Source organism: Macrobrachium nipponense, chromosome 49 (assembly GCF_015104395.2).
Source record: "Macrobrachium nipponense isolate FS-2020 chromosome 49, ASM1510439v2, whole genome shotgun sequence".
Classification (NCBI taxonomy): domain Eukaryota; kingdom Metazoa; phylum Arthropoda; class Malacostraca; order Decapoda; family Palaemonidae; genus Macrobrachium; species Macrobrachium nipponense.
In genome coordinates, this window is record NC_087224.1 from 12,027,981 (window position 1) to 12,040,746 (window position 12,766).

The 12,766-nt window shown below is 43.2% G+C and overlaps 2 protein-coding genes across 5 annotated transcripts in view; one reads left to right on the top strand and one right to left on the bottom strand.

The window, feature by feature from the left end:
- Window positions 1–2,122, bottom strand: part of LOC135205330 (serine palmitoyltransferase 2-like) — a 176,467-nt gene extending 174,345 nt beyond the window's left edge. For all 3 annotated transcript variants that reach the window (XM_064235778.1, XM_064235776.1, XM_064235777.1), the window contains exon 1: window positions 1,964–2,122. In XM_064235778.1, the coding sequence (XP_064091848.1) occupies window positions 1,964–2,098 (135 nt within the window). In that variant the 5' untranslated portion in view covers window positions 2,099–2,122. The remainder of the gene's footprint in view (window positions 1–1,963) is intronic.
- A 455-nt stretch (window positions 2,123–2,577) lies between these two features.
- The window catches only part of LOC135205331 (reticulon-2-like), a 119,820-nt gene continuing 109,631 nt past the window's right edge, over window positions 2,578–12,766 (top strand). For both annotated transcript variants that reach the window (XM_064235779.1, XM_064235780.1), the window contains exon 1: window positions 2,578–4,118. In XM_064235779.1, coding sequence (XP_064091849.1) covers window positions 2,717–4,118 — 1,402 coding nt within the window. In that variant the 5' untranslated portion in view covers window positions 2,578–2,716. The remainder of the gene's footprint in view (window positions 4,119–12,766) is intronic.

Here is a 12,766-nt window from a genome sequence, read left to right on the forward strand (position 1 = left end):
ATTTCTTGCTAAATGCAAATAAATGCGAGTAGCAAGTACTGTAATAATATTAGTCACTGTAACTTCAACCATCTCACACCACCCTAGGCTAACTACCAACTTAACATTCAAAGGGTAGCAGCTACCTGGCCTACCTAACATAACGTACCACCTACAGTAATCCTACAATTCAGGGATCCAAATTCACTGTACTACATAAAGTCAAGACCAGGACACAGATTTATCAAATATTTATTGAATCATGGAAAACAATGAAAAACATGTCTTAGGGGGATATGGATGCCAGTAGAACTAAGCAAGAGCTCCGCATCAGTTATTACGTTGGAAATTGAGTTTTCCTATAGTATTTTAGTTGCTTATAAAGAATTTGCTGTATTTCTACAGAAGCAGTCCGCACGGACTGCAAGGAACGTAACCGCGGATACGACATCCACTAGGGATTGGGGTGTCCAATGTATTTCGCCGTGTTTAGTACTGGCCCCGGGGGATTAATTACAGTCGTCCGAATAAATATTACTTAAAATTCTTGTTCAGTAGGTAAAACTGTATAAAAAATCCCAACTGCCATAGTCAAGGCCGCCGCGGATAAGTACCCTAGATCTACCGAATTTACTGTTATTTTTGGTTGGTCGACTGTAATTAACTTGTAATTCAACTCAGAAGATGTATGATGGCCATCCTAGGATGCTATCATGCATGCACATTGTCACTGGGGAGCTTTAGGTAAACTGCGGAGTTTCCTTCACTGGGGGGGATTTGGTACTTTAGTCAGTATAGTTCCTTTTATAATACCTAGGTTTCCTCAGACAACCCCTTCTTGAGCATTTGGCTCCCTTATAACTTGAGCACGCATACAGCCTTTCCATAACGACATGGCAATCTGGGCTTTCTGCCAATGATTTTCCCCACCCAAAACCCCCAAATTCCCAAAAGGTCCCCAACCATGTTGGCCACATACAAGGTTAATGATAACCGACAGACAATAAACAACACCAAATCCTTCATCAGCATAGGAAACGCAATTTCCAAAGTAATAGTCCAAGTGCGGAGCCATTTCTTAGAAATACCCACAAACCCCTTAGAATTCGGTGAAAATTGCCAATTTCTGCTTCTGTAAGTAGATAAACTGCTTTATATATATATATACGTATATATATAGGATATATATATATATATATATATATATATATAAATATATACATATACATACATATATATATAATATTCCTATGCTTCTGCTTACAGATCTGTTTAAAGTAGTAGTAGTAATAGGTGGAGTACCCCACTACTGATCACAATAGCCTATCCTTCTCCTGTAGCCCTGTCTACCTCGCTGTATAACCTAATCCAACAATATAATATAACATAAAAGAATTTCATATATTGAATTGGCATCTAATAAACAAAATAAGACGATAAGAAGAGGAAAGCAGACCCCCTGAACCTGATATATCCGGTATCGAAAGGCATGAGTGGCCTCCATGCGGGCTACTCACGATTTTCTCTTTCTCTTATTGAGAACAGTACCTACCTATTACAATAATCATAATATTTCTATAATATGTACTAAGATTAACAATGTATTTACAAATTCATCTGGCTAATTATGATTATTATTATTATATATAGTAATGGGCTTCGTGACATTCCTCCTACAGACGTCGAGTTCCACGCCCATTCTACTACTAGGCTACCTGGCTAAGGTGAAATTTCGCCGCCCACTCTCCCTTTCCATTTGCCCCACGGGGCTCAAATCGGGCGTTAATCCTCGAATGCTAGGCCAATGTTTCTGGGGCACGAGGAGAGCGTGCCCGGTGCATTCCAATATGCTTCGGAAGTATTGCATAATTCATGCGAAGGGTGAGAAAACGGCTCAGGAGGGGCGCGACGACTATAATATACGTCCCGTCAGACTCACATTTTGGGCGATTTTCTGTCAAACTATGTACGTTTCTTTCCTAACCTGCAGGTGGGCGGCATCCCCGAAGTCTCGCCGAGGACGTCCCAAGTTTTTGGCGTCGCTACATTTCGATATTTGGTCTTTATTGAGGATCTTTTCGTTGGGGACCTGGGAAGGGAGTTCGGTGTGCGCCACCATGTTTTGGTATCTGACTGTCACGTTCTCCTGAGACGCCCACAACTCCTCTGATTAGCTCGTTTAAATGGCCCGCGCCTGCCGGGCCACGAGGCGGTTGCGGGCCATGGAGTTTCATGTGATAATTTTACGCGAATTAAATAAATAAATCAACGCATAAAAGGTTTACATTAAATATTTATATATTAAATTTCGTAAGTTCCATAAGTTTCAAAGGGTTTTGTTTTTAATAAATATAAAAAAATTTCTATTGCTCATCGCAGGGTGAAGCCCGTCATCAATGATGGAGGGTTAGGTGTGGAGTACCATCCCACCCCTACATCTCCTCCCCAGCCACCCCAGGCAAAAACCCTCCAATCCCCAGCCCCCAATCCACAAGAGCCCAAGAAGACCCATCCTCCCCCCCATCCACAAGTCCCAATGATCCCCATCCTCCCCACATCCTCCCCCTCCTCCACCTCCACCTCCTCCATGCAAGACCAAACACAGAGCCTGTGAGAGCGCTGGCCGAGTACAGTGGTGGTCCGTGTAGCCGACTTCGTACGTTATTATTTCACTCTGTGGCTGTGATATTAAGTGTGCCCGTGACTTGGTCTATCGTAAACCCTTTTGTTGTCCGAAATGTCTGATTTTGACTTGATGTCGGGGTTCGATAAGGACAATGGTTCCCTGGGGAACAGCGCTGCCGCTCCCCACACGACTTCGTCGTCGACGACGACAACAACACAGCCCCCTCCTCCTCCTCCTCCTTCGTCGTCGGAAGGATCGAATCGCGATTCCCTCAACCTGGACGACTTCGAAAAGGTAGAGGCCGATCAGCTGTTGGGAGGGGGCCCTCCTCCTCCGCCCACGTCCCTTTCGTCTGGGATCGGCAGCCTTGCCCAGAACACCCAGGCCGCCGCCGTTGGGTTGGTAGATGACATAATGGCCCATGTCAAGAATTCGGGAGACGATCTGTTTTCCAACCTCACATCTGCAGGATTTACTACTTCCAACGCCGAGGCGAAAGGGAAGGAGAGTTCCCCTATGGCGTCAGATCCTTTCAAGATGGATTTCGCCCCGAAGGACACTACTACCAAAGAGGTGTCCTCTGTCCCGTCCGATAACATGATGTTCTCCGGTGATTTCATGTCCTCCTCTTCGTCAGACGACGCTAAGTTCAGCGGTCTAGATGTAGGATTCTCCTCCATCCCGGCCTCGGAATCCTTCACGTCCAACCTCCTGGCGTCGGCCCCCCCGCCCCCTTCCACCAATCTCTTCGACGACTCTCCAAAGGCCGACGAAAAGCCTTCCATGGGCTTCGGTGGGTTCGACGACTTTCTGTCCAGGGATGACGACCTGCTGAAGGGCAAGCAAGACTTCTCCCTCCCCGACGTGAAGGAATCCGTGAAGGGAGCCGCCGAGTCCCTGATGGACGCCTTCCCGTCCTTCGGCAGTCAACCACCTGTGGTGGAGGAGCCCTTGAAGAGAGATCCTTCGCCCGATTTCAGGAATCCTACCCCTCCCAGAACCCCCACAGCAGCACCGGTGCAGGATGTCTTGGCCTCTCCAAAACAGCCTACCCCTCCAAGGACGCCCACGCCGCCCTTGAGAGAACCCACTCCACCTCTGGTTAAAGAACCCACCATCCCAAAGCAGCCCACCCCTCCAAGGACGCCCACTCCACCCCCGAGGGAACCAACACCTCCCCCAAGGAAACCTTCACCCCCACCAAAGGCCCCAACACCTCCAAGGGAACCAACACCTCCCCCAAGGGAACCTTCACCCCCACCAAAAGCCCCAACACCTCCAAGGGAACCAACTCCTCCTCCAAGGGAACCAACACCACCTCCAAGAGTGCCCACACCACCCAAGAAGGAACCTACGCCCCCTCCGAAGGAGCCCACTCCACCACCTCGCACTCCAACGCCCCCGGCAAAGTTGGTGTTTTCGGCCCCTGTGCAAGAAGCCACCGTCTCCCCCAGCAGGAGGAGCTACACAGTCTCGAAGGGCACCGAGAACGCCTTCAACGTCTTCAAGCCAAGTAAGTGCTTTCGTCCAGTACAGTTGTTATGGCAAATGGTATTCCGATTTTAACGGTTTCCCCAGAAAAATATATTAAGCCTGTGTGAACACAGACTATAAAGGTCTATCAGATTCATGCCATGTCGAGTTTTCCTCCAAACAGGTTTCCGTGGGCTAATTAAACAATTGAACCTATTAAGTGTTTTCACCTAAAGTAACGGGCATTGGCCCTATTTCAAAACCTCATAGCCCCTAATTTTATTAACTGTTTTCATGTCTAAATGGTTGTTCTGGAGTTTTATATTAAGTAATATATTGAGGTCTACGTCAAAACGTGATATGCTATTGCTTCTGCACACATTCAAGACTTTGCATACATTCTGTTCGGTGTAGCAGTATGAGTGAAGTTTATAATATATATATAGATATATATATATTTATATATATATATATATATATATATTATATATATATTATTATATATTATTATTCTAATTATATATCCGAATTCCAGGAAAATGATAGGCAGAAATCCAAGCGCTTTCGTATTTACTAAGACGAACGCGCTTGGATTTCTGCTTATCATTTCCCTGTGGTAATTATTTGCTTGTTTAATGAAGTCACGTCCATCTACTGTGATTTTTAAGTATACGTATATATATAAATTGAATTATACATTAATATATATATATATATATATATATATATTAATATATATATATATATATTAGAAATATATAATATATATATATCACCGTAGTTTGGTCCCAAAGTGCACTGATTTGTAGGCAGTCGTTCTAGGTTAGTAGAAATAGGAATTTACCGTCAAGTGCTGCCAAGCCGTACCACAAGAAACTGTAGGACTATCCCCTAAGTTGTGCGTTATTTTTGTTTGATTGTTTGTGTTTATGTAGGAATTCGGCCTATATCGACTTTGCCCTTTTATCTGGATCGTTATAGAAAGACTTTGGTCGCGTAAGAATATTTTCATGGTATAATTATTGTTTACAACGTTCAGTGAGGTAAAGGGTGTTCGGTGAATATTCTATATATATATACAATATATATATATATATATATATATATATATATATATATTATATATCATTGTGTGTGTGTGAGAGAGAGAGAGAGAGAGAGAGAGAGAGAGAGGCTGATTGATATATGAATATATCCACCACCTCCTTCTCTCTTGCGGGTTCTCGTTCTTCGAGCCGTGGAGGAAAACAGAAGCTAGGCCTAGATTCCGGAGCAACGCATCTGTGCTCTAGTAGGTTACAGAGCGAGCATGCTTTCTCGTTCGTTAAAGAGAGCACCTACTACCCCGCCCCCCTCCCCCTCCCCCACCCCCCACCCCCTTTCTTTGCTTCGCTTACCTGTTGGCTTATCACCTTTAAGTATTAAGCGCTTCTTCTATAGCCTTCGGAAGTATGTTATTCCTCTGGCTTCCAATTTGGGTCTGAAGGAACCTGCTGAAGATAATATATATATATATATATATATATATATATATATATATATATATATATATATACATATATACAAATATATAAATATATTATATATATATATATATATATATATATATATATATATAATATTTATGCTGAGGCTAGAGGGCTGCAAATTGGCATGTTGATCATCCACCCTCCAATTATCGAACGTACCAAATTGCAGCCTTCTAGCCTTAATAGTTTTCATTTTATTTAGCCAAGATCATGCGTCGGGCAACGATACAGGCAGGCCACCACCAGGGCCTAAGTTGAAGCTTCATGGGCCGAGACCACCGAGAGATTTAGAGGAAGGGTGGTTGCCAATCTTCATTTTCCATTTTGACGGAAGGCCGAGTCTGTTATTTCCGATCAGGCCGAAAGTGATGTTTTCGTTCCTTTTTACTGTACCGCCCCCTGAATGACCTAATAGGTCTCAATAGGTCTCATTGATTGGCATCAGGCCTTAATCTGGTATTCTGATTCTCCTGTAGTCTTGAGAAAGAGAGGCGAAGATGGAAAGCAGGTGTGTGACTCATGGATTTGTCTGTTTGTCTGTCGATGGCTGCTGACACATGGCCACGCCCACCTCTTCTGCTGTTGCTTCCTCATTGGCCAAGACCCTGTATACAGGGTTATGGGTTGGGTTGGGGGGGGGATCCCTCTGGGGGGACCAGAGGGTGGAGGGATGGTGAATATTTTTTTTGAAGGAATCTCCGGTGATTGTCGATCCTTCTGTGACGTATCCTGACGGGATATAATATCGTATAAATCCTACTCTTTGCCAGATTTGAAGTGGTGGAATCTCGCCCCCATAGTAGAGAAATGATGCTCCATATTAGTTGGATCCGCATATTGAATCGGGGTCTGATGCTCTTATTCATGTCGTCCGCTTGTAAGCATTAGTCTGTGGTGGTTTTATATTGACTCCCTCCAGTAGTGTTCCTGGTGATTTGAATGATGAATTACACTTACATCTTTTTTATGACGACGTTCATTCATCCCCTTTTCTAGTATCCTCACTGCATTTCCCGTTACCTTCTTTGACTTCTTTCAAATGAACGAGAGAGAGAGAGGTAGCATACGTCAGTTGCCAGGCCTCTGGTAAAATATGTACTCTGTAACTATTGCCGTCAGTTAAGGCATTCTTCAGGTTCTTGCTGTGGGATGATGCAACGACAACAATTCTCTCTCTCTCTCTCTCTCTCTCTTCTCTCTCTCTCTCTCTCTCTCTCTCTCTCGTTAACCATAGCGTATATGGAGTTTGTTCGTTTTTTTTCCTCGCTCTGTAACAGGTAGCCCAGTTTGTGAGAGGTAAAACCTCTCACTGATCCGCTGTAGTTGCCACGTAACTACAGCCAAGAGAGATTATTACGAGCTAATTTCTGGCGACCAGGCCCGGCCCTAACGCTATGCAAATGCCAATCGCTCCAAAAGTATTGGAAGATAAAAAGGAAAATTCTTTCGGCAGATAAAACCACACGTCTTTAAATTTCATCCCATATGAGGTTTATTTTTAGAGTATCATCAATTCACATTTCATTATTTTCTCAAAATTGATGATTTCAGTACCAAATTCGATCGTTTTCTCGAATACCAGGCTTAGTTAGACTATATGTGTGTCTTCTCGCCTCCGCTATAAAGAATAATCATTTATCGTCGCCTCAGTGGCGTGGTTGGTTTGGTGTTTGCTTCTCACCTCGGTGGTCGCGGGTTCGATTCTCGGCCATTCCATTGAGGAGTGAGAGATGTGTATTTCTGGTGATAGAAGTTCACTCTCGACGTGGTTCGGAAGTCACGTAAAGCCGTTGGTCCCGTTGCTGAATAACCACTAGTTCCATGCAACGTAAAACCACACTACAAACAATCAATCAAACAAAGCATTGTATCGTCTGTCATATTATTAACAGTTTGATGTTGGACGACTGTTTGGAATGCAATTAACGATAACGCTTATGTACCAGAGAGAGAGAGAGAGAGAGAGAGACTAGTTAACAAACCTTTGATGCTTTTTTAACTTAAAGCCTCGCGAGTTATCGCCTTTAGGTCGTCCCACTGGTCATTATTATTAGTAATTTGGGGAAATAAAACACTCTACCACGAGCGTATATACAATGTTCTAAGGGGTCCACAATGATAAAAAGCTGCTAAAAGTTCGTGTATGAATTATGAACACTTCATAAAAGCTTTCGTCGAACCCTTCCCTGGGTTCTTCAGAAGAACTCGGGGAAGGGTTCGAAAGCTTTTATCAAGTGTTCATGAATTATACACGAACTTTTTAGCATTTTTATTATTGTGGACCCCTTAGAATATTATTATTATTGATTTATTATTATTATTATTATATTATTATTAATTATTATTTATTATTCAGAATGAAGCGTATTTATAATGAACAAGCCCACCATAGGGGTATTTGGTTTGAAATTCTTTTAGCTTTCCAACTAATAAATAATAATAATTGTTATTATTATTATTATTATTATTATTTATTATTTATTATTTATTATTATTATTATTGTTATTATTTAACTATTCATAATTTAATTGGGGCGCGTATTTCAAATGGAAACAAAGTCCACAGGGGAGGGGCATTGGTTTGAAATTCTTTGGGCTTCCAAGTTATTAGTAATATTTATATTATTATTATTATTATATTATTAGTAGAGTAGAAGTGAAGAATGATTAACCGTATTCACATGGAACAAGCCCACCAAAAGGGCCAATGATTGAAATTCTTAAAGCTCCCAAAGAACATTATGGTGTTCATCAAAGTAATCGCGAAATTCTGACCACCTAGAAGAACCTCCCCCCCCCTCACCCCCCTGCCGATGCCTCTCTTTAACATGTCGAAATGCACGACGACACTCCTTAAGAAGAGTTACGTAACGCGTCGTACGGGGCAATGGGAAAACGCGGGTGGTTGAATTATTCTCCTTGAAGCGACGTCGTTTAGAGAGAGTTACGTAGCGTTGATTGTCGCTGTCTGCTACTTGAGTTTCCCTCAACTTTTCGTAACCGCGAACGAGCTCAAGGCGTTGCGGTACTTTCTCCCCATTTCTGAAGGGGAGGGGGGGGGGAAGCCTGTTCCTCTCAGGGTCACTTTCGAACTCAGCTCCCCCCCCCCCCCCCCCCCCCCCCCTCCCCCCCCTCCCCCCCCCCCCCCCATGAGGTCATTCAGCGGTGCTAAGGAAATTGAGAGCAGAAGGCTTTGAAAGGCGTAACAGGAGGAAAAGCCTTTTTTGCAAGTTGCACTTTTGAAATAATTGTTTGGGAAGGAAGGGAATATGGAAGGGAGTTACAGTAAAGGGAAGGAAAGGCGTTGCAGCTTAGGGGCCCAAGGAAAGGACGCTGTAAAAAACATGGCTTAGGTTATATTTAAAAGACTTGAATACTGTTTTGATAATGACCTTGCATTCACACTGTGTGCCCACCCCAATTGGCATTCATACTTGCGAAGTCTGCCTGCTTAGGACAGCCCGGTTGTGAACGAAGTGAATGATGATAATAATAATAATAAGAAGAAGAAGAAGAGGGGGAGATGAGACTATGATGATTTACTCATGCACAGCGCAGTTGCATGTTGAAAAGGTGTGTATAGTCGATGTAAATTGGAAGGTACGAAATGTTTCCTGGTTGAATGGACATCCTGGGTATTCTCTCTCTCTCTCTCTCTCTCTCTCTCTCTCTCTCTCTCTTAAAACACTTAATCCTCACGAGCGAGGTCTCATCTTTCCATGTTTAAAGTTCTCATTACCTCGACAAAGGTTCGTGGACGAACCCAGGTAGATGGAGCACCCTGACTGTGGCTCCTTTTACACACTCTCTCTCTCTCTCTCTCTCTCTCTCTCTCTCTCTCTCTCTCTCTCACACACACACACACACAAATGCCTGTTGATCAAAGCAGTGAAAGAGGGAGAGCAGAAGACGTGCCATCGAGAGATTTGTTTATCAGGTGCTTCCTCTCTATGTCTGGGAACAAATCGTGCTGTCACGGGAAACATACGGGACCTTTCCCAGATAGTGATAGTGGCCTCATGCAAAGTTTGGGGGTCGTTATCTAGGACTAATATATCTTTGGGGGGGTCACTATCTTTATGGTATTCACAGACAGTCTTTTGTTTTTTGTTTGTTTTTTTCAGGATCATCCCCCCAAGGGGCTTGTACTAAACACGTTGCAAAGATGGATACGTATACACCGGGTTTAAACCCGGTTGGGGAGCGCCTCAGTGGCGTGGCCAGTATGGTGGCCGCGAGTTCGGTTCTCGGGCATTCTATTGAGGTCTGAGAGACGTGTCTTTCTGGTGATAGAAGTTCACCCTCGACGTGGTTTGGAAGTCAAGCCGTTGGTCCCGTTCCTGAATAACCAAGTACTGCTTCCATGCAACGTAAAAACACCATACAAACAAACAAAAACCGCGGCGGTTCCTGCCCAAAAAAACGTGTCCTCTGTCTGCCTGGGGATAGGTTATGACAGACGGAGCTTGCAAGCATGTTGTCCTGCATACAAAAAAAAAAAAAGAAAGTTAGCCTAGACGGAAATTCCCACAGCAGTACATTCAAATCTCACGCCTTCATCGAATACGAGTGACTAATTGCGACGCGAGCAGTATTTTTTATTGTCGCTTCATGCACAGGACAAGCATTACCGGAAGTAACACTAGAACTGAGTCCTGGAAGGGTGGGGGGGAGGAAGATCTCGATACTCGTGAGAAGTATCCAGGCATGACTCACTAGTTACCTGTCTTCGCCAGGTATCATGACGCGTCTCGTACCCGTCTGGGTTCGTTTCAAGCGATAGGCCTCTTGCAGCCGCTGGCAGTTTTTCGCGTCTGTAATTGTCTGACATTTTCTTCGCTATTTAAATATATAAACCGTTGGAAGCTTGTTATAATTTGCAGTTGGATGTTAGTGTAAATAATAATAAGCTGTTTGCCACCGTTTATGACGAACGCCGTCATTTTTGGAGCCGGAATGTGAGGTGATAGGTGCCTTAGGACTGACTTCAACTAATGGGTCTTGACGGATTACTACGAACTTTGAAACTAGCTTCAGCTGTTTACAAGTCGAGATGTCTTATTTATAAACAAAAACCCCTTTGAAAAGTGAACCCATAAGCCCGTGCGAACAGCTGTTTACAGAGGTCATATTCCCCCACAATGTATGATGGAAGGCATCAAGCTATCCAAGGACCTAGTCTCTCTCTCTCTCTCTCTCTCTCTCTCTCTCTCTCTCTCTCTCTCTCTCTCTCTCTCTCTCTCTCTCTGAAATGACTTTTTTTTGTCTGTACAGTAGAGCAATTTTCTTAGGAGAATTTATTTTCCTCTATCGATCGTTGGAAACTTCAAACGGCAGAATACAATGACATGTTGGTATTCCCTTGTCTACAAAAGAAAATGATACTTTGGGGGGGGGGGGGGGGGGGGGGGCTGTTGCTTGCTTGCACGGAAGCGGAATGAGTGCCTGCAGTCATTTGTTGTTTCGGGTTTCTGTTTGTAAGAAAACGATCGGCGACGAATTCATCTGGAATCAACTATTTATTATTATTATTATTATTATTATTATATTATCAGAAGATTAAACCTATTCATATGGAACAAGGCCGCCAAAGGGGCCATTGGCTTGAAATACAAGCTTCCAAAGACTATTGAGGTCTTCATTTGGCAGAAATAAGACTGGGTTAAGGGAAATACAGAAAGAAGAGACCCCACTTATTCAAAAAGAAAATATTTACTTATTTATAGATAAGAAACTAATATAATACAAGAAGAATAGTACCAGGGTAATAACGCATTTCATTTTCGCTTGAACCCCTGAAGAAGTTCCAGTAACACGACATCCTTTGGGAAGCTGTTCCATAGTCCAACGGTGTGAGGAATAACGGACGTCTAGAACTTGGAAGAAGTTCCACAGAGAGCCATACGTACTCGCTGCCAGAGGTGTACTTGCATTAAAAGATATAAATATGCAGTAAAAAACAAAATTCTTGCTATTGGCGTGGGATCACATAACACCATTTCTGTATTCAATATAAGTTTGTGATTATAATTATACAAAAATATATTAAATGATTTCGTGTTCTGTATTGATCCGACTGAAATGAGAGACGTAGTAGTACACGTCTGCAGCCATTGACGGGAAAGAAAAAGACTTCATATACAAGTCTTAAGTGTTGGCGATCGTGAAAATACAAGACGAAGACGTGGCCTGGCGTCTGCAACAGCAGCCATTTCACGCCAGGGTCAGAATCGAGAAAAGAGCCGTCGACGACGACGGCCGACACCCAGTGGGTGGGTGACCTTGGCGGCGGCGGCGGCAGTGTCTTCCCTCTGAACTCGTCTGAACAACAGCGGGGGGAGAAGTAAGGCGGTGCTGGGCATGAAGTGGGGTTGGGTGGGGTGGGGGCAGCACCCTGCTCATGCATAATCCCGACCCAGTCAGTCAGTCACCTGGGTGTAGGAGCCGTTTAACCTTGAATATCGGGAGGGTTTACCGCAAGGTGGGTATATCATCTTGCAGTGTATGCACAGATGGTTGGATGTTATAAGGGAGTTTATTATTATTATTATTATTATTATTATTATTATTATTATTATTATTATTATTATTATTATTATATAACTGGACTCAGTGACTATGTATGAAAAGGTATTATTGCACTGGACTCAATGTCAACATATGAAAAACTGCAACAAACGTATAAACAAATGAGTCACCACAAACTCACTCTGACTGCAAAGCAAACACACTTCCAGTTTTACGAAACTGAGCTTATGTGAGGTAGAGGGAAGCAAAGGGAAATAAAATAAAAGACTTGTTGGTGTCAGATTTACACGACTCAATGTTGTGGATCGATTTCCCAGTCAACAGTTAATACTGATGAAAGGTTTCTCACCAAATAACCCGAGTTACGTAGTAGCCGCTTTTGAAGCTAATGGAGATTAATGGTCACTCATCTTCACCTTAAAAGGCAATGTCGGTGATAGTTTATGCATCATGTAATCAATTTTTGTGCCAGAATGTGCACCAAGTAGACAATATTGGTGATGGAAGTTGCACCAGATAGACAATATTGGTGATGGAAGTTGTACCAAATAGACAATATTGGTGATGGAAGTTGCATCAAATAGACAGTATTAGTGATGGAATTTGCACCAAATAGACAATATTGGTGATG